The following is a 21,324-nucleotide window of genomic DNA, read 5'->3' as shown; positions in this document are numbered from 1 at the left end:
CAGAATGGAAAGGCCTGGACTGGTGATCCTTGTGATGACCCATGTCACCTATACTCACTGGCATAGAAAACTGAACTGAAAAACAGCAGCATTCATGATGTTTGGCTTAGAAATAGGACTATGTTGGGAAAAGCTGAATGGTTCAGGACTGGAACTTTGAAACTGTATTAAAATTAGCACTTTTAAGTAGCCTGCCATTTTACCTACCTAGGGGTTCAAGGAAGTCAAGGAAGATTGAGCTGGGACTCCCAATTGAACCAGATACTGAGATATTTCAGGAATCTGAGAGTTATAGGTCACTATGGATGAAATGAACATGTTCCAGGCCAGTATCTTGCCAATCAATCCAGTGTTGAGTGTGTATATCTTCCTTGGCTCAAACCCAAACCCCAAAATCTCACTGGATTGATCCAATTGACCCAACAATCTGCTGGCCCAGTCAGAAAACTGATATCAATTCCCTGTTGGTCATACTATAATATGTATAGTCAAATCTGTCATATTTCATATTATATCAAGTACTGTAATGTTCCCCTTTCAATTATTTAATAGGGCTTAAGATTCTAGAAAAATGTCATATACATGAAAAAAATCCACTTTCTTGGCAAAGATACTGAAGTGGTTTGCAATTTCCTTCTCCAGTGGATTAGGCAAACAGAGGTTAAGTGACTTGCCAAGAATACCCCAGATGGGATCATGAAGAGTCAGACACAACTGATGTAAGTGAACAACAATCATAATTTTTATTTGCCATTGAAACAGCTATATAACTTTAGGCAAACTATTTGATCCACTGAAAAGGGGAGTTAGTCCTTCCTATGTCCCTTTCCTCTAACTCACCTTGAAGCAAATTAGAATGCAATGAGGACTCAGGAGTAAAAGTCATGATGGCAGCCATCCAAAGGCTGCCCAGTGGCAGTAACAGGAAAACAGTGAAAAAAGGGAATGAAATAAAGTGAGTAAAGAGTTCAGTGAAATACAGTAAGGGAAACTAATAAGGAGTAGGACCCAGAAAGAAGCATTGAAACTTTACAAACCCAGAGCAGAGAAAATCCAGAACATTGAACCTTTACAGACGTGAATCAGGCAAAGGTCTAAATGTAAAATTGCAGCTTTCTCTTGCGGACTATAATGTGGGAACATGGACTGGAAAGTCACTGGAGATGTCTCAGAACATTCTTCATTCATCAACATCATTGAGAAAGAAAATATAGGAGAGTATATTGGCAGACAAATAAATTTTTGAATCCTGGAGTCTCAGAGTTGCAAAGGAACTTAGAGGCCACATTGTACAACTTGTATCTTAGACAAGAATCTCTCTACCACACACCTGAAGAGTGGTTACCTGGTCTTTGCATGAAAGACTCCAGTGAAAGGAAACCCATTACCTCCTGAGGCAGCCCATTCCACTCTGAGATAGCTCTAATTGTTAGAAAGTTTCTTCTTACATATATCTTGAAAGAGAAGAAAAGAAAATTAAACAAGATATGGGCACCTAGGATCAAGAAGAGAAGATCTTTGGTAGTGGTGGTGTTTTTGTAATTTCCTCGGAAAATATCCTGGGGGAAGAGAATAAGACAAACCAGTAGAGTTAAGGAGCCTACAATGACTCCATATTCCTTATTATAGGATCATAAATCAAGAGCTGAAAGGGATCTGGGGGAGTCACCTAGTCCAGCATCTTCATTTTACAGTTAGAGGCCTATGAAAATTTTTCAATTTTTATCATTCTTTTTTCCCCTTTTTCCATCTTTCTCCATACACTGGGATAAAAGATAGAAAGGAGGACAGGAAAGAAAAGGAAGAGAAGGAAGGAAGGAAAGAAAAAAGGAAGGAAGGAAAGAAAGATTCTTATATCACTTAAGTAGTCAAGAAAAACAAATACCCACTTTGGTCATATCCAAAAACAATTCTGCGTATTAGCCCATCATGTCTCTGTCATGAAGTAGTCAGTGTTCTTCTTTGTCAGTCCTCTGGAATCACAATTGATTATTTAGTCGATCAAAGTTCTTAAGTGTTTCAGAACTGTCCATTCTTACAATAATAATGTTAAAGTATAAACTTTTTTTTGTTTCTGCTCTACAGCTCAGTTCATGAAAATTGGTCTCTTTAAAATCATCTTTTTCCGAGGTTACATAGTTAAGGAGCAAGAAGAAAATTTGAACTCATATTCTTTTACTCTATAGAAAATGCTCTTTCTACCATACCATGCTGTCTTACATTTTAATTCAGGTCTTCCTGACGCCAAGGCCAGAACTCTTTCCACTACACTAAGGTGCCTTTTAGGTAACCTAGCAGATCAAAGCCAAAACCTTCAATTAAAGATAGTGTGTTCTCTCTTTAAAACTTTATATGGGTACCATTCTTTGCAAATTAAGTCATACTGAACAAAGAAGAGATTGGGTCTATCATTGTTTCTCCCTTTCCTTTTCCCTCACAATAACTTGTGATCTTCTATGTCAGCAGTCTCCATTTTTTTAATGTGCATCCCCATCAGTTATAAAAATAACATATACCTCTGGTATATGTATTATCATACATTATATATTGCTATACTAATACTTATTTATATTGTAAAACTTACACCAAAAATAAATGTAAAATACTGAGGCAAAAGTGAAATAATATTAGATCTTGAAGTCAAGTTGGAAACTACTGGAGTTTATTGAATGGGGGTTAGAATTTATTGAATAGAGAGAATTATATAATCAGACTTGAAAAACCACTTTATTAGTGGACTGAAGGATGGATTGGAGTGGAAAGAGACTTTAAGCAGGAAGACTAACTAGGAGACTATCACAATAGTCCAGGCAAAAGGTAATAAAGGCCTGAATTAGGGTGATGAATGATTAGGAGATGATGGATTTGACAAATGTTGTCAAGGTAGGAACAATAAGATTTAGGAAATGAGTGGATATGTGGGGGGAGGGAGAGTGATGATTCAAACATGACATGGAGATTGCAGTGAAGACACCAAAGAGGCAACCTGGATAACTGGAAGGATGGCAATGTCCTTGCTAAAAATACAATATTCAAGCTCAGAAGAGGTATGGGTTTGAGAAAAAACATGTATAATAGGCCTTACAATGCATATTGCAATCCAGCCATCCAGCTTAGCCTTTACAACTCACTCTGTCCCACTCAAAATAAAAAAGGATTGTGATATTCTTAACTTATTGGTAAATGCCCAGAAACCAGAGCTCACCCTTCAAGGGGCACCTGCCACAGCCACAAGGGGATCCAAGGGAAAAGAAAGGGGTATCAATTTTTCCTATGACATTTGCTACTGCTACTGGTAACAATTAGTTCTATCCCTTCTCCATAATTACCCTGAGGGGCTAAATGCCAATGCAGAAGTAGGAAGGTTGGGAATTTGCACAGTGGAGTAAGGACAGAGAATATTAAAAGATAAAGGTCAGTACAGCTGTGTTGGAGACAAACCCCAGGATTGGCTGTCACAGGGTAAATCGGAAATAAAGTCATTTTTACACTCTCTAATTGTTTCATGACCCCCTTGGAATCAGGCCATGAGCCCCCAGATGGCCCCAGGCTCTACTTTGGAAGTCATTGTTATATCTAGGCAATGAAGAAATAAATGTTTGACATATTGGACTACATTGAATAAACAACTTTACAAACAAATGAGAGAGAAACGTTTAATGAGTACTTGAAGACAAAAGGACTTTCTGGGAAATTTCTAATTCAGTACCAATATGCAAACCAATCAAAATTATCTATATTAACCAAAAGAATGTAATGCAATAAATGAGAAAATAAATAAATTAGAATAAATAGACAAAATTCCTGTTGGAAATTTAGAAGGGACTGAAAAAATGTTATGATACTTTGTGTTGAAATTAATGTAGCATCCTCTTGAGACATGCTGAGAGCACAGAAAAGCATATGGAAGCTTGGAGTGTATTGCTTCTGTGTACCCCACTCCAGACCATGCACAGATATCCTCTGCCTACTTCCTATTGGCCATAATGACTAAGGTCTGAACAGTGTAATCATGAAAAGTCTTAACTGGCTACTGAGCTGGCACTCCATAGATATATAGGGGCAATTCCTGTTCCTCAGACTTTCCTCTACTTGTTGGCTTTGACAAATAAGGACAACACTCAGAGCTGTCCAGAGGATTAGGTATATCTCTATATACCTAATATATAGGCATAGGAGTACAGTGCCCATGCATATTTATTCAAGGCATCCTCTCAGGGAAATATCCTTCCAGACAAAATATTTCATCTTGATGAGTCAAAGAAGAGACTGAAATCTGAGAACACCATTGTCACAGGGGATTCTTTAGTTAAAATAAATGGAATTTGTCTGACAGAATTAAATCCCATTGTCCATTTTAACAGTAATAATCTTCAGTTAACACATGATGGAGATGTTAACACATATTATAGGGGGGCAAATCTCTCCCTAACCAGTCACAAGTCATGAGCTCCTGGCCTCCTGGGCAAACCTTTGCAGGGTAGTAGATCACCTTCCATTTATGTCTTCTTTCCTTTGGTCCAGAGCCTTTGAGAGCCCAGTCAGCTGGCCTCTTCCTCTTCCTTAGCACCTGAGCAACAGGACAGTGGTTTTCAAGATGTAGTGACAGCTATCTCCTACACGTAGCATAGTGATGTCATTGTGTGGCTCAAAGGGAGACAGAATTGACATTTCTAGCCTCTTCGTCCCCCACCCTTCTCCAAGAGAGACTTTAGTTCCTGCCAAAAGGGGAAGCAGGAGATTGGATCCAGAAGGTTGGCCACTCTACTCTCTCAGAGAGGGGGTACCAGGTTAGAATTATATCTATCTTACACTAATGCACTGTTGGTGGAGTTGTGAACTGGCCCAACCATTCTGGAGAACAATTTGTAAGTATGCTCAAAGGGCTATAAAATTGTGCAGATGCTTTGACCAGGTAATACTACAACTAGGTCTGTATCCCAAAGAGATAGAAGAAAAAGGTCTCAAAGAGCTCACATTTTAATGAAATATGTAATGCATAAAGAAGGAAGGTGTGTGCGGGGGCTAGCTCAAACCGATTTGAGAAAGCCAATCGTTAAATTTCCAGTGTGAGCATTTTTACCTCAGAAATGGACACGCTATAAATCAGGGCTTGATTTATTGCTTTGTTGATTGTCACAAAGTGATGGAGAAAATGCTAATGATGTGGATTAAACTTAAAAATGTGTTCTGATCACAATTCTGTTTTGACGATCTCCTTATTAAATATTTTCCAGCACACACCCCTAAATTGAAGATTTCAGTTGCAAATCAAATTGAAAGGTCCCATGGTCTTTTTATTTTTTTTTAATTTTCTTTTATTTCTCCATCTCTATCTCTACCTCTCTATTTGTGGGCCTCTGTCTTTGTCTCTCTGTCTCTGTTTCTGTGTATTTGTCTATGTGTTTCAGTATCTGTGTGTCTGTTTGAAGTGAAGAATTAAATTAAGTTCAAGGGAAAAGAAGATGAATATTTCTTTCAAAGTATATCTCTTTGCTAATATATGTTTATGACTGAAACAAATGAAAATACAGAACCTATATGGTGAGAGTGTTAATCATTCATTCATTCTCTTTCTTTCTTTGTGTGTTTCTAATAATGAGGTTGGGTACTTTGAATGTGTATGGTTCTTCAGGAAAAAAATGTGTGAAATAGAGGCTACAAAAATACTTTGAACTATTTAGAGGAAAATATATCTTGTTAATCTCATTGATTTCAATTGAACTGAAAGTGCTTTTATAAAATCTATTCAGTATTTCTATATTTAAAAGTCAACTTTATAAAAAGCAAAGTTACACTTACATGGTCAACTTCACAACTGAGTTAAGTGGGCCATGGAGAATGGTTGTGTCTAATTATTAAAAGGAAATTTTGGGGTTTCAAAATGAAGTTTGAGAGGAAAATAAAACTCTATCATGGCAAGCTTTATGAGAAATGCATTTCTCTGTTGTTAATTAAAAGATGATACAATCAATGAGTCATGGCCCTGCTGACTTATGTTGCTGAAGTTCTGTACAAGCAGGATTGGCTTCATGTGAAGAGAGGAAGGCGTCCTGCAAAAACAAGGCACAGAAGTGGGGACCAAGATGAAGATCTTGCCCTTCCTCTGCTTGTTCTCTCTAGCGTCCTCTTCTGCTTTTCCTGCAGATCCCAAGAGGGAGCATGAAGAAAGCAGGCAGCTTGCTCAGGTACTTACTCAATGAGTGTTGTTGACTGACAGACTAAATACAATGAAAACTAGGAGCTACTTTTGTAACCATCATCTAAGGACCTGCAGCATTAGCAAAATGAGTCCCTGACCTTTCTAAGGGGAAGAAGCTCCTAGGAAGAGGCAATGAATAGGGGTGGAGTGGGTGGGTGGGGGACAAATAGTTAAGTTAAACAGTTAAGTTCTGAGCAAAGAAGTCCAATGCTGGACTGCTGGAATTTCAGGGAATGTGAGAAAGAAAGAGAGAGAGAGAGACAGAGAGAGAGACAGAGAGAGAAAGAGAGTCAGAGACAGAGAGACAGACAGACAGACAGAGACAGAGAGAGACACAGACACAGACACACACAGAGACAGAGAAAGAGACAAAGACCAGAGATAGAGAGATAGACACAGACAGAGATACAGATACACAAACACATAGAAAAACACACAGACAGAAACAGAGATAGAGACAGAGACAAAGACAGAGGTCCACAAATACAGAAATAGAGGTAGAGACGGAAAAACAAAAGCATAGTAGTAGCAACTACCATAAGGATGCACCAGGAAGGATTTTGAGATTGACTAGAATGGCCTAAGATGCTGGTTTATAATATCTGTTCACAATGGGAACTCAGGAAGGGGCTTATAGAAATCATCACAATTTGATGGTCCCATGTGACTGAAACTGATTGTATTTACAAAGCAAAGAATTTGTACATAGAAAATCTGTTTCTAGGAAACACCAGGCTGAACATAGCAGCCAAGACAGTTAAAAACATAAACATTACCCAACAAGCAAAAGAGGCCTAACATCCTCTTGGGTGTGGTTGGAGTTTGAGAAATTTTAGGGTTTGTTTTCTTTGGTCAATTCCAATTCATTCTGTTCAATGAGTTTAATTTAGAGCTCACTATGTCCTAAAGTGTGTTGTTGTATTTTTATATTTGTATCTTTGTGTGCACATATATGTGTTTTGTTTTGTTTTTTATCTTTTGGGTCAGGCATATTTAGGACAGTTCTATACACTTGAAACAGAAGGGAGTCATCTTGTTCAAAACAAGAGCAACGTATCCTTAGATGGAAAACTCCGGGAAATGCAAGCATTTTTTGGATTGACAGTGACTGGGAGACTTGACTCTAACACCCTTGAGACCATGAAACAGCCCAGATGTGGGATGCCTGATGTGGGTCAATATGGCTATATTCTACCTGGGTGGAGAAAACACAGCCTCACATATAGGTAATGCTTCTGTCTTCTTTAACACCCTGTAACTATTCTACTCTCACATTACACATGTGTACTTGACTGTATGAAATGTGTCTAAAAATAAATGGAAACTAGAAGATGGCCAGTTTAAGTTGGAAATGGAGAACTTCCCAACTGTGAGGGCTATTAAATATTAGAATGGATTTTGAGGAAAGTTATGGAATCCTCTACTTAAAGCTGTTATAAAATAAGCTGTTACAATAATTATTGTAACTGGCTTGAAATAAATTATATATGTTCCTGATTCACAATGAAGGAAATGGGCAAAGTCTATACATCTTCTAAGAGTCTTATCTTTTCCACAGCTCTCTTGTCTTGCTCTATCTAGGTGGCTAAGGAGATAGAGTGCTGGACCTGAAATCAAGAAGACCTGAATTCAAATCCAGCATCAGAATTTACTAACTGTGTGACCCTGGACAAATCACTTAATCTCTACTTGCTTGAGTTTCCTCATCTGTAATATGGGGATAATAATCTACCTCCCAGGTTGTTGTGAGGATCAAATTAGATTATATTTGTAAAATGTTTGGTTAGCCTTAAAGCATTACATAAATGCTCACTATTATTTTTATTACTATACCTTAGAGACATGGGTAGCAAACAGCAGGCTCAGAAAGATAATATAATGGTTCTAAATCTGCTCCTAAGTGCAGCAAAAAGATTGATAGATCGAAGGACACCAAGGAAAATGTGGGAGGTGACAAGGGCACAAAACTGTTTACAGCTACCAGTTATTCCCCAGGTGTATTTATGCCCTACAGGAATTATTCTCAGTGCTAGTGTTAAAAGTTTCTTGGTGGAAACCAGCCTCCTTTATGGTAAGAAAACATATGCCAGATAACTGATGTTCTTATAGTTTGCATCAGTAGCTCACCTAGTGCTAGGCAGCTAGGATGACAATGGATAGAATGTTGAACTTGGAGTAAGAAAGACCTGAGTTCTAATACTTCCTCAGATCCTTACTAGCTGTATGGTTCTGAGCCTGGGTAAGTCACTTAACCTCCCAACCACAGTTTCCTCATCTGTAAAATGGGGATAATAATAGAATCTACCTCACAGGGTTGTTGTGAAGATCAAATGAGATAATGTAAGTAAAGCATTTTATATAAATGCTAGCTATTAGTGTCACCACCACCACCATCACCACTACCACCACCACCACCATCATCATCATCATCATCATCATTTTCATTCAGAAGGCATGAATTAAAGTGCAACATGGAAAGAGAATGACTATAGCTGAGGGTACAGGAAAAGATACAATGCGTCTGTATAGAGGAAAAGATACAATGCATCTGTATATAGAAAAAAGAATGATTACTAAAGTAATCATTAAGGCTGACATGTCTAGCTCTGCATTGGTCCCTGAATGGAAAGAGCATTATGTTTAAGTTTGGGTTCCAATGTCTTTCATATTCAATGATACAAGTTGGGAGCCAATAAGAATGTCCAGTCAAACACTATGTATCTGACCAATTTTCCCCTCCTCTAGAGAGCCCTGAATTTAAAGTCAATAGACTTCATGTCTGCCATTTCATTACTCATGATCCTACCTCCTCCAAATACAGACCTCTTCCATTTTTTCCCTTTTCACCATCCTTCCAGTCACACAGATTCACAATCATTACGCAGTTCTATCCTCCTCACTCTTCCTCAGTTCACATGTTCAATCAGCTCAGTCCAATGCCAGGTCTTGTTGATTCCAGCTCAACAGCATCTCTACTTCATCTCGTTCTCTCCATTCATATGGCTACCCCCTCTAAGTTTAGGATTCTATCACCTCCTTCCTGGAATACTGCAAAAACTTTCTAATTGATTTCTCTGCCTCCAGTCTCTCCTATCTTTACTGTACCAACAGTTCATTAATGTATCTATTTTCCTTCATCCTCTTCAGCATTTGTCATTTCTGATAGGTGTGAGGTGGTACCTCAGAGCTGTTTTAATTTGCCTTTCTCTAATCAACAGTAGAGTATTTTTTTTCATACAGCTATAGATATCTTTGATTTCTTCTTCTGAAAACTTCCTGTTCATCTTTGAGCAATTATCAATTGGAGAATATTTCTTATTTTTATAAATTTGACTCAGTTCCCAACATATGTGAGAAATGAGGCCTTTATCAGGAAAACTTGCTGTAAAAGTTTTTTATATTATTTCATTGTCTATGGTACCTTTTAGCTAAATGTATTTTCCTTGATAATCTCTTATAATTAGATCTATTTTTGTTTTTACTTTATCTGAGATCATGATTGCTGCTTCTACCCTCTTCACATCAGCTGAAGCATAATAGATTCTGCTCCAGTCCTTCATTTCAACTCTCTGTGTGTTTCCGTCCCAAGTGTGTCTTTTATACACAATGTGTTGTTGGATTCTGGTTTCTAATCCATTCTGCTATATGCTTCCCTTCTATGGATTAGTCCATCCCATTCACATTCACAGTTATGATCACTAACTGTATTTTCCCCCATTCTATTTTCCTCTGTTAATTCTTCTCTCTCTTTTTTATCCTATCCCTCCTCAAAAGTTTATCTTGCTTCTGACCACTGCTTTGCCCATTCTATCCTCATCTTTATCATGCCCCCCCGTCATGTGTCTTATCTCCTTCTCCTATCTCCCTATTGGGTAAATAGATCTATATACCCAACTAAATGTGTGTGTATATGTATATGTACATGTGTGTGTGTGCATATATACATACATACATACATATATATATTTTTTCTTCCCATTGAACCAATTTCTATAAGAGTGAGGTTCAAACATTGTGCCCTAGCCCCCATTTTCCCCACCCACTACAAAAGTTCCTCCTTGTGCATCTCTTTTATGTGGGAAAGTTTGCCCCACTCTACCTTCCCCCTTCTCTCACCCCTATATTATCTTTTTAGAGCTCATTCCAACATAATTGACTTACACCTTACTGCTTTTAATAGCCCTAATAATAATAAAATTCTTAGGAGACACATGTATCATCTTCCCACATGGGAATGTAAACAGTTAACTTCATTGAGTCCCTTATAAGGGGCTTTTTTTATGTTTACCTTTTTATGCTTCTCTTGAGTTTGAATGTAAAATTTTCTATTTGGTTCTGGTATTTTTATCAGGAATGCTTGGAACTCCTCTATTTTATTAGATATGCACTTTTCCTCCTGAAGTATTATATTCAGTTTTGCTGGGTAGGTTATGCTTGGTTGTAACCCTAGTTCCTTTGCCCTCTGGAATATCATATTCCAAGCCCTCCACTCTTTCATGTGGAAGTTACTAAATCTTCTGTAATCCTGACTGTGGCTTCACAAACTTTGAATTATTTTTCTGGCTGCTTGCAATATTTTTCTTTTGACAGGAAGCTCTGGAATTTGAGAGTTTTCATTTGGAGATCTCTTTCAGGAGGTGATCAGTGGTGTTTTTTTTTCAATTTCCATTTTACCTTCTGGATCTAAGATATTAGAGCAATTTTCCTTAATAATTTCTTAAATTATAATGCATAAGCTCTTATTTTATAATGGCTTTCAGGTAGTCCAATAATTCTTAAAATATATCTCCTGGATTTGTTTTTCAGGTCAGTTGTTTTTCCAATAAGGTAGTTCACATTTTCTTTTATCTTTTCATTCTTTTAATCTTGTTTTATTGTTTCTTGAAGTTTCATGGAGTCATTAGCTTCCACTTGTCTAATTTGAATTTTTAAGAAATTATTTTCTTCAGTGAATATTTGACCACTTTTCCATTTGTCCAATTCTTCTTTTTAAAAAGTTCTTTTCTTCAGTGAGTTTTTTTTAAACCCCTTTTCCATTTGGCCTATTCTGCTTTTAAAGGAGTTACTTTTATCACTGAATTTTTGTGCCTCTTTTACCATTAGGCCAATTCTTTTTTTAAGGTGGCATTTTCTTCAGGATTTTTTTTGTTCCTCTTTTACTCAACTGTTAATTCTCTTTTCATAATTTTCTCAACTCTTATTTCTTTTCCTAATTTTTCTTCTACCACTCTTATCTCTTTCTTTAACAGAAATTCTTGCTGACCTTGGGTCCAATTAGCATTTTTTCTTTAAGGCTTTGTTTGTGGCTATTTTCATATTCTTGTCTTTTTTTGAGTTTATGCCTTGGTCTTCTCTTCCACCAAAGTAATTTTTTATGATCAAGTTGTGGGTTTGGTATTTTTTCTTTTTTTTCTTTTTCTATTTTCTCATTTTCCCAGCCTATTTCTTGACTTTAAACTTTATGTTAAAGTTAGGCTCTGACTACCTGGTTGGGGAGACACTGTGCAAGTTTCAGACTTTTTCATGCTGCTGTTTTCAGAACCAGTTCTGGGAGTCTGCAAGTTTTCAGTGCTTCCAAGTTAGTGTTATCCTGGGAGAGGTGTGGTCATGCTCTCTTTGTCTATGCTCTGGTCTTTACCCAGGAAGGGTCCCTGCTCCCCTGCAGCCACAAGTACTGGTGCTCATCTTGACCCTAGAACTATGACCAGGTCCTCTGTTCTCCTGCAGCTGCAAGTACTCATGCTTCCCTTAGCCCTGGAACTGTGCCCTTGGTGTCTGCTCCCTTGTGACTGATCACAAGTGCTCCTCTCTATCCTGGAACTGAGATCCAGAACTGCATAGGGGTAATAAAGTTGCCAGTCAGCACCAGCTGCAACTAGTGTCATCAAAAGGTCCCCTATAATCTCTTTATGAACAGCTGTCTAACCCCCTTATAGTCTCTGGGTTGAGAGCTCCCAAAGCTGCTGCTTTTGTACTGAGGTTGTGGTTACCTCCAAGACTGTACCCACCTCAGTGTTACAGATTTCTCCTTTGGGCTTCCTAAATTTTCTTAGGCTATAAAAAAGTCTCCTTCTCACTTTTTGTTGGCTTTATCTCTCCAAAATTTGATTTGAGGTGTTATTTTAAAGTTGGGGAAGAATATTGGGAGAGTTCAGCTGGGTCCTGGCCTGTACTCCACCATCTTGACATAATTTCTTTTCAATAGTCTATAGTCTAATCAAATTGGCTTTCTTTTTTTAAATAGTATTTTATTTTTTCTGATAGTTTACAAAGTGACTTTCTAGATTTTCTTTATACATAACATTCCACCTCTCATCTCCATGTCTTTGCACAGACTGCCCACCCCCCTGCTATGCCTGGAATGCACTTATCTCTCACCCCCATCTCTAAGGAATGCTAGTTTCTTAAAAGTTCTCACATGAGGCCTTTCCTGATCCCCTCAGTTGTTAGTACCTCTCCCAAATAAAATAAAAATTGCTTTGTATTTATTCTGTATATACTCCATGTATATGTGCCTCCCACAATAAAATTCAAGTTCTTCTGGGAAGCAGAGTGTTTTATTTTTGTCTGTATCCCCAACAATTAGCACATTGGCAAGTCCCCTCATTTCCCTAGGCTCTAGTTTCCTCATCTGTAAAATAAAGATGTGGAACTGATATGACTTCGAAGGTCAATCCCAATTCTAATAAAGTTATGATATAAAATTAGACTATAAGCTTCTTGAGAACAAGGATTATCTTTTACCTTTCTTTGTATCCCTAGAGCTTAGGACAGTGCCTGACACATGGTAGGCACTTTCTAAATGCTTGTTGATTAACTAGTAAATAACATTTTCCCTTGGTTAACTCTTAGTGGTTGGAGGGGAGAATTTTAATGAGTAGAAACATACATTAATTAGCCAATGATGTGTGTGTACATGGCTATATACACAGGTATTATAAAGATGATTTCTATAAGCCCTTCAAGAATGTAAGTCTCATTACTTTATAGCCATACCAAGTATGTATATTTGTAAATACATATGTGTATACATACAGATTTATCAAGTATATGCATTTGTATTTCTAACAGGGAATTAGACAAAAAAGTCTGAGAAGCAAATGTGGACCTTGTGTAATAGGACATCAGTGATTTAGTTATCTATATACCTATATGGATATGGAATACATATTTGCATGAATGTTTATGTTAACTTTCAAGGATATTGAACTATACTCCTGATATGGAAAATTCTGATGTGGATGAAGCCATCCAAAAAGCTCTGGAAGTGTGGAGCAAGGTGACCCCACTAACATTCACCAGGATTTCCAAAGGCATTGCTGACATCATGGTTGCTTTTAGGACCAGAGGTATAGTTACAATATGATTGAGTAATAAATCAGGGTGTTTTCATCTTGGGTTGTGTGAATTAGATGAGACTTAGCCCCTGCTTAGCCCCAGAGGGAAGCAATGGGTGCCAACTGTAAAATACAGTTCAGGTAAAGAGGGTTAAACCTTCTCTAATAATTAGATTCTCAAAGTAAAATGGGCTGCCTTGAGAGGAAGTGAGTTCCCTATCACCAGAGGTTTGCAAGGAAAGGCTATCTGACCACTTTTTAGGGATATTACAGAGTGGATCTTTTGTAGATACTGGTTCCAACATTGAAATTCTGAGATAACATTTGTAAGATGCTTTGTAAATTTAAAATATTATATAAATGCTAGTCTGTTATTGTTGTTAATTTTACAGCCCATGGTAAATGTCCGCGGCAATTTGATGGTCCACTAGGAGTGCTGGGCCATGCTTTTCCTCCTGGCTGGGGAATTGGTGGAGATACCCACTTTGATGAAGATGAAAATTGGACCAAAGATTCAAGTGGTGAGTTCTGGGGATTCTTAATAGCCAACATTTCTTTTTAAGGAATTACTTTAAATCAGTCTAGGAATAGAGTAATAGTCCTAGAGTCAGGAGGACAGGAGTTCAAACCTGGCTTAAGACATTAGCTCTATGACCCTGGGCAAGTCACTCACCTTCTGTCTGGTTCAGTTCCCTCAACTGTGAAATGAGGATAATAACAGTACCTATTTTACAGTGTTGTTCTAAGTATGAAATGAGGTAATATTTGTAAAGCACTTAGTACAGTGCCTGGAAAATAGTAAGTACTTAAAAATGCTAGTTCCCCCTGTCCATCCTAGTTTCTTCAACTACAAAATGGAAATAATAACACCTATATCTCAGTCTTGCTCTAGGCTCAAATGAGATAATAGTTGTGAATTGCTTAGCATAATGCCTAACTCATGGTAGATATTTAATAAATATTCGTTTCCTTCCTTCATTCCCTCTTCTCTTCCTTCTTCCTTCTCTCTCCCTCCCTTCTTTTCTTCTTTCTCCTTTCCTCCTTTCCTTCCTTCTTCCCTTCTTTCCTCAATTCTTCTCTCCATCCCTTCCTTCCTCCCTCCCTTCCTTCCCCATTCGCCAAAATAGTAGTTTGCCAATAATAGTTTTTCTCCAAATTCTCAAAGTTGCCTCAAGGCTCTAGCCTCCATATTACAGAATGATTTTACCAACTGCAAATACCAACTTTGTTGTTTGAAAATAAATAAAAGAAGAGCCTTCTCCACACTGTTCATTTATGGGCTGGTTATCCTGCATGTAGAGGACAGTCGTTCTTTCATGTGTGTGTGTATTTTTAATGCCTACCATAGATGGAGATTCCCAATCTTTTTTAGTCCTTATACTGCTAGACTTCCAGGTAATCTTTGTGTACCCTTTATTTAATGGGAAAGGAAATAAATTCTGTTGCTTACCATACACCTAAATATAAGTAAAAGATCAAATAGCTTCAAGAATATAGTATAGTCATTTACCAAATATTCTCCATAGCCCTTGACAAGCTTTTAGGATGTCCTGTGAATAAATGCACAACTGGTTGGGAATACTTGACTTACTATCTGCAAAGCACTAGGTGAGTGCTATGCAGACTGACAACTTATATAATACAATATAATGCATAGCTTTGAGGTGCTTCATGTCTAGTAATTAAGATAAGGAAGATACACAACAATATGTAATATGAGTGAGGATGGTTATAAGAGTGGTGCAGTGGACAATGTTGGACTTGGTGTCAGGAAGACCTGAATTCAAAGCCTGATTCAAACACCTACTGTGTCTGAGCTCAATCAGTCTCAATTCCCTCATGTATAAAATGGAGATAACAATAGCACCTATTTTTCAGGGTTAATGTGAGGGTCAAATTGGACATGCTTAAAGCACTATATAAATGTTAGCTATTACAATTATTCTTGTTACAAACTATGATACGCTGTGGAAGTTCAATGAGGAAGGAATGATAATTTCTGGCTAAGGAGGATCAGGGAATGTGTCTTGGAGAAGATGGCATTCGAGCCAAGATTTCAAGGACAGATAAGATTTCCATACTTGACCATTGTAGGGAGGATATTCCACTAAAGTCAGCCAGTCACTTAAGAGTCAGAAGCATTTATTAAGCACCTGGCATTGTGCTAAGCACTGGAGATACAAAAAAGGGCAAAAGATAATAGTCAAATGAGGGAGACAAAATAAAAAAAGACCCTATATGCACATGTAAAATATATACAGGACCATTGGTGATAATCACCAGAGGAAAGAAACTAGCATCAAGGGGAACTGGAAAAGTCTTCTGGAAAAAGCAAGGATTTTGCTGAAACTTGCAAAAAGTCAAGGAAAGCAGGAGATAGAGATGAAGAGGAAGAGTATTATAGGCATGAAGGATGGCCAGTGAAGTTTCACTGAGTTAAGAGATAAAGTGTCTTGTTTGAGAAATAGCAAGGAAGCCAGTCACTGGACTGAAGAGTACAGGTTGGGATTTAAGGTGTAAGAAGACTGGAAAGGTAGGAAGGTTGTGTAGGATTTTGAATGCCAAAAAGATGACTTTGTATCCTAGAGGTGAACAAAAGCAACTCAAGTTTATTTTTTTTTTGAGAGCAGTAAGATGCTTTATTGTTTCTGCATTTCTACCAATGCAACTCAAGTTTATTGAATGAGAGAGGGCGAGCAGTGTGTGTGTGACATGGTAAGACCTGCATTTTAGGAAGATCAATTTGACTGCTGAGTGGAGAACAGGCTCAATTGGGGTGATACTTAAGGCAGAGAGACCATAGTCTAAGAGTGAGGTGATAAGGGCCTTAAACAAAGTGGTGACATTGTCAAAGGAGAGAAAGGGAAATGTTACGGAGGTAAAATCCACAGGATGATAGGTGTGAATAGAATGGGAGTAAAAAATGCCATTGAGAAATTGCTTCACAGAAGAAAAAATGGGCTGGTCCTGTGCAAGAGTGATAGATAATAGGCAGACAGAAAGTGCTCCACTGGAATTCTCAGGATATCAGGGGAAAGTTTTGAAGACCTCTGCTTCACTGAATGGACTTTTCTGTGGCAAACTTATGTGAGGATATAGACAAAAAGCACATAATCATGGGCAGGTACAGCTGGATTATAATTATGGATTCATTGTCTAAATCAATGAGTTTATAAATCCATATGAGTATTTGAGTGGCACCATCAGCAGCATTGTCTAAAATGCAGGATAGTAATTTATAGTCCTAACAGCAAATAATTATAGGTTCTCTTCCTAAAGTAGCAATCATAAGGGTTTCTGAGACTCCAATGTGCAGAGACATAAGTAGCAATTTTCATACATGGGACAATTCAGTTAGGGAAGGGTGAGGATTAAAGGATGATGAGCAGAGTGGTCTAAGGAGTTTCTCTCGCAGGCTATGGACCATGAAGGAGAAGAAATATGTGATCCTGAGGCTTCCTACTTTATCTAATCCTTGCTAATTAGGTGCTTCATAGCTGTTTCTGCACAGCAAGTCTAAGAGTACAAGTGCTGTCAAACACCCTTTCCATTTCAGTGTTTGTGGCAAAGGACCAGCAACCTCACTCTAACTGCAGCTCTGTCAGGAAAAATCACCTTACTTCCATATGCTGAATTTCATCTTGTCTACCAGAATGAAAAGATACCTTGATGGATTGCATGGAATACTGGGCTTAGTACCTCTGAAACTTTATTAGATGGTGTGGCCCTGGACAAAGCATTTAACCTTTATGTACCTCCCTAACGCTTACCTATTAAATCATAAAGGAGTTGTAAGAACCTCAATAGTCTTATCCTGCTAAATGAAGAAGGCCTAGGAAAACTCAAATGCCTTGAGTCAAGGCATTAGTCAAAAGAAGATCATCCGTAACAACTGAAAGCCCCTTTCCCAAAGAGTTCAAATATTACCGAGTTACCAATTCCCCAGGAGTTTCCCTCTTCCCACCCCACCACTATCATGCATCAGCACCAGTTCCTAAGCCCAGGCTCCTTCCTCCTTCTCCCCAGTGTCTGGTCCTGTTTGACCTTAGATAAGAACGCTATAAAAACACAGGAGACTTTACCAGCTTGAGCTCCCAATTCTAAGCAGGGATCCAGAGAACTTGACCCGTATCTATTGTTCCTGATTGCCCTTCTTTACTGTAGGTCCCCTCAATAATGTTTTTTCAGTAATGTTGTGTGCTCATGTTTCCTTGAAGTGAACTTTGGTATTCCAAACTTCATTAAATCTGCAATAAGACAGCTATCTTTCAATAGTGAATTTGAGTAATTCCTGAATGAATTCTAGCCCATAAAAGTATTGTCTTTACTGTGACAATCCTATGTTCATCTCACCTAAGCCAACCTTTCATCTAACATGCAAGTGATCTAATTTACCTATGTTTATTATTCATTCAAAAGTATCTATTAAGCTCAATAAAGTTGAGTATCGTATTTTTTACACTATACTGCACAGCTATTTATCTCATAGTATTCTACCTCCTGACTCAGCATATTTATGGTATGTTATGGAATACTCTCCCTGCCCACCTTTGACTCTTGCTTGGCTCATTGGTTTCTTTGAAGGCTCAGTTCAAATTCTACCTTCTGCAGGAGATCTTTTCCACCCCTATCTTCTCTCTGAGATTATTTCCCACCTATCCTATATACATCTTGTATTTACATAGTGATTTACATGTTTTATCCCCCTTTAGACTGTGAGCTACTTAAGAGAAGGGACTGGTTTTGCTATTCTTTGTACTCATAGTGCTTGGTGCAATACCTGGCATGCAGTAGACAAACAGGTAGTTCTTAATAAGCACTTGTTGACTGACTGGCTAATTGTCTGTTTCTATTTTTTTTAAGGATTCAATTTGTTTCTTGTAGCTGCTCATGAGTTTGGCCATTCCCTGGGCCTCTCTCATTCCAACGATCCAAGTGCCTTGATGTTCCCAAATTACGCCTTCACTGATCTCAGCAAATCTCCCCTTTCTCAGGATGATATCAAGGGCATTCAGGCCATCTATGGTAAGTGGAGTTCCAGACTTTACACAAATGTGTTGAACAAGAAGACTTTCAGAAAGGAAATTAGGTAAATCATTTCTTAAATTTTTTCATAAAAAAACTCCCATTGTGCAAGCCTCCTCTGTACTCATGTTGTTTCCTCACAATCTTGTCATTCATTATGGCTGTTTCAAATGCATTGTTCTCTCACTGAAGGATCCTCACCTAAGGTATCTGCTAAGCCAAAGAGACCCACTATCCCCCAAGCCTGTGACCCTAATTTGACTTTCGATGCTGTCACCACCTTCCGTAGAGAAGTAATGTTCTTTAAAGACAGGTAAACCATTTTTCTCTCAACCAGATCTCTTCCTTTTCTGGAACTTGTTCTTTTTAAATGAATTTTTCTTTTGTTGAGTGTCCATTGTGCCAAAGGGCAAAATGTCTATTTTAAGCAATTATTTTGAAGGATACTGAACAAATATTTAAATCCTATCCTAGAACACTGTAATCTGTGGTAGGGACTTGTGCCATATTGAATTACTTAGGCTTTGATTGACCACAGTGCCTCACTTTTGTTCCTTATGTCATTTCTGCATTTGTTAATAGATTCCTAACTTTTAGTGTTCAAGCAGACACTGGAGAACTACCTGGATGACTAGACTAGAGAGTTTTCCTACTTTGGGTGGGAGGCAGACTAGGCAACCTCCAAAGTCCCTTCCAAAGTTAAAACTGACTCTAGCATCCTATGGCTGCAAAGAAGACATTTTTCAATCCAACAAATGACAGAGCTGAAAGTGCCATCACAGAAGGCCAACCCCAAGCCACGTAGGCTTTGGCCTCCTAGAGTTGTGGTCCTGTCTGAGAAATGCCTTCACTAGTACGGACTCTTTAGAGAGTTCATAAGGAGTACAATCTCTTCCGCCCAGCCCACAGAGGTAAAAACAAGTTCTTATCCCTTTAGAGTTGCTCAGTGAGGGTAGTTTCAATGCTATTACATCCTTATAAATCATGATGATGATGATTTAGAATATTTACATGCACCTCTTTGCCATCAATATCTATACTGTATATACACCTAAGATTGTCTTATGTCTGAAACAGGCATTTGTGGAGAATTTATCTTGAAGTCTCAGGAGTTGAATTTGAATTAATCTCTTCATTTTGGCCATCTCTACCAGATGGTATTCAAGCTGCATATGAAAATAACAGGGATGAAACTCTGATTTTTAAAGGTAACTTCTTACATTGTATTTTTCTGTCATTTGTAGCTAATTCAAATATTAGGAAAACAGATATCACCATTGATCCAGAATGAAAGTGCTTCCCTATTATAAAGTAAGGAAATATCACACATTGTGCTAGTTACTTTATAACTGTCTCATTTAATCTTCACAACAACCCTAGGAGGTAGGTGCTACTATTATCCCACTTTTAAGCTGAGGAAATTGAGCCAGACAGAGGTTAAATGACTTGTCCAGGCCACACAGCTAGTAGGTTGCTGAGGCCATGTTTGAAATCAGGTCCCTCTGACTCTAGACCCAGCACTCCATTCATGGCACCATTTAGTTGCCCTCAGTTCAGCCTTAGCTTCTTAACCGTAAAGAAAATTATAACAAGCATATCATAAACAGTTTCCAGTATTTCAATGTGTATATATTTCTGAGGTGATAGCGGAAATGTAATGTGAAGAGCATTTGACTTGGAATCAGAAGACCTGACTTTGATTTTTGACTGTCGCTCAATTTCTAGGTGACCTTGGACAAGTCCCTTCACTTCTCATTCTCTCAGTTTCTAAACCTGTAAAATGATGATGATAATACTTGCACTAACTACCTCAAAGGGCTATGGTGAAGAGCATATAAGACAATGTGTACACCTTAAAGTTGTATCTACAAATATCAGGTCTTTCCTATACAGTTTTGAAAATAAACACCAAGGTACCCAGGGCCTGCATGGGTATCATAAGAAATGAGACCCTTTCCTAAAAAAAACAGCATGCATTTTCTCTCCTTTCTGTTTCCCTTTTATTTGGCTTCCAGTAAGAAGATGTGTCTCTAGTGATACTTTGATTGGATATGCTCAGACTAATGTGGCTATTTTGACTTCTACAACTGGTCAAAGTTGACCAGAGAAATCAAAGTATTTCTCTTATGTAGACATAACCTCAAGGTGTTTTCTATAAGTAGCTGTTTATTTCCCTAAGTCTAGTGATTTGATGAGCAGAAGTAAGAGATTAGATATGAAGGGGATAAAATGAATAATCATGTCAGTAAGCAGAATTGACCTTGTGACCTACAGATTTTTCAAGACTCTGAAGACAATTTTTTTTCACCCTGAGAGTAAGACATTCAAATATTATCTCTTTTCCTCATTCTAGATGGACATTTCTGGATCATCAGTTCAAATGCCATTCTGCCAGGTTATCCCAAACCCATCTACAACCTTGGCTTTTCAAGGCGCACACAAAAGATAGATGCTGCTCTCTTTAACAGGAACACAGGAAAAACCTATTTCTTTGTTGAAGATAAGTACTGGAGGTAAACCCAGAATGCACTGTGTTCTTTGTCCTAGAGTGAAAAGTACCCGTACAACTTTAGGCCCATAGAGAGGAAGCAAGATGTTCCAGTATTGGCTTGTATTCTTTGGTGGTGCACATTTTGATCAATAGGGCTTTTTGCTGTCAGCATCTTTTGGGGCACAAGCTGTGTGCCAATTACAAATCTCCAGGTTTGAAGGCACCTTGGGGTCTATATAGTCCAATGCACTCCTGAATAAGAATCCTCT

At 38.0% G+C, this 21,324-nt stretch overlaps 1 protein-coding gene across 3 annotated transcripts in view; it reads left to right on the top strand.

Annotated features, from left to right (window-relative positions):
* The first annotated feature begins 6,051 nt into the window (after nucleotides 1-6,051).
* Nucleotides 6,052-21,324, top strand: part of MMP27 (matrix metallopeptidase 27) — a 38,665-nt gene continuing 23,392 nt past the window's right edge. For all 3 annotated transcript variants that reach the window (XM_027849481.1, XM_027849479.1, XM_027849482.1), the window contains exons 1-8: nucleotides 6,052-6,188; nucleotides 7,190-7,428; nucleotides 13,403-13,551; nucleotides 13,932-14,060; nucleotides 18,403-18,564; nucleotides 18,757-18,877; nucleotides 19,642-19,772; nucleotides 20,918-21,077. In XM_027849481.1, the coding sequence (XP_027705282.1) occupies nucleotides 6,087-6,188; nucleotides 7,190-7,428; nucleotides 13,403-13,551; nucleotides 13,932-14,060; nucleotides 18,403-18,564; nucleotides 18,757-18,877; nucleotides 19,642-19,772; nucleotides 20,918-21,077 (1,193 nt within the window). In that variant the 5' untranslated portion in view covers nucleotides 6,052-6,086. The remainder of the gene's footprint in view (nucleotides 6,189-7,189; nucleotides 7,429-13,402; nucleotides 13,552-13,931; nucleotides 14,061-18,402; nucleotides 18,565-18,756; nucleotides 18,878-19,641; nucleotides 19,773-20,917; nucleotides 21,078-21,324) is intronic.

Source organism: Vombatus ursinus, unplaced genomic scaffold, assembly GCF_900497805.2.
Source record: "Vombatus ursinus unplaced genomic scaffold, bare-nosed wombat genome assembly UNPS02007612.1, whole genome shotgun sequence".
Classification (NCBI taxonomy): domain Eukaryota; kingdom Metazoa; phylum Chordata; class Mammalia; order Diprotodontia; family Vombatidae; genus Vombatus; species Vombatus ursinus.
Note: the sequence above shows the minus strand (reverse complement) of the source record. Positions and strands in the feature narration are given on the sequence as shown.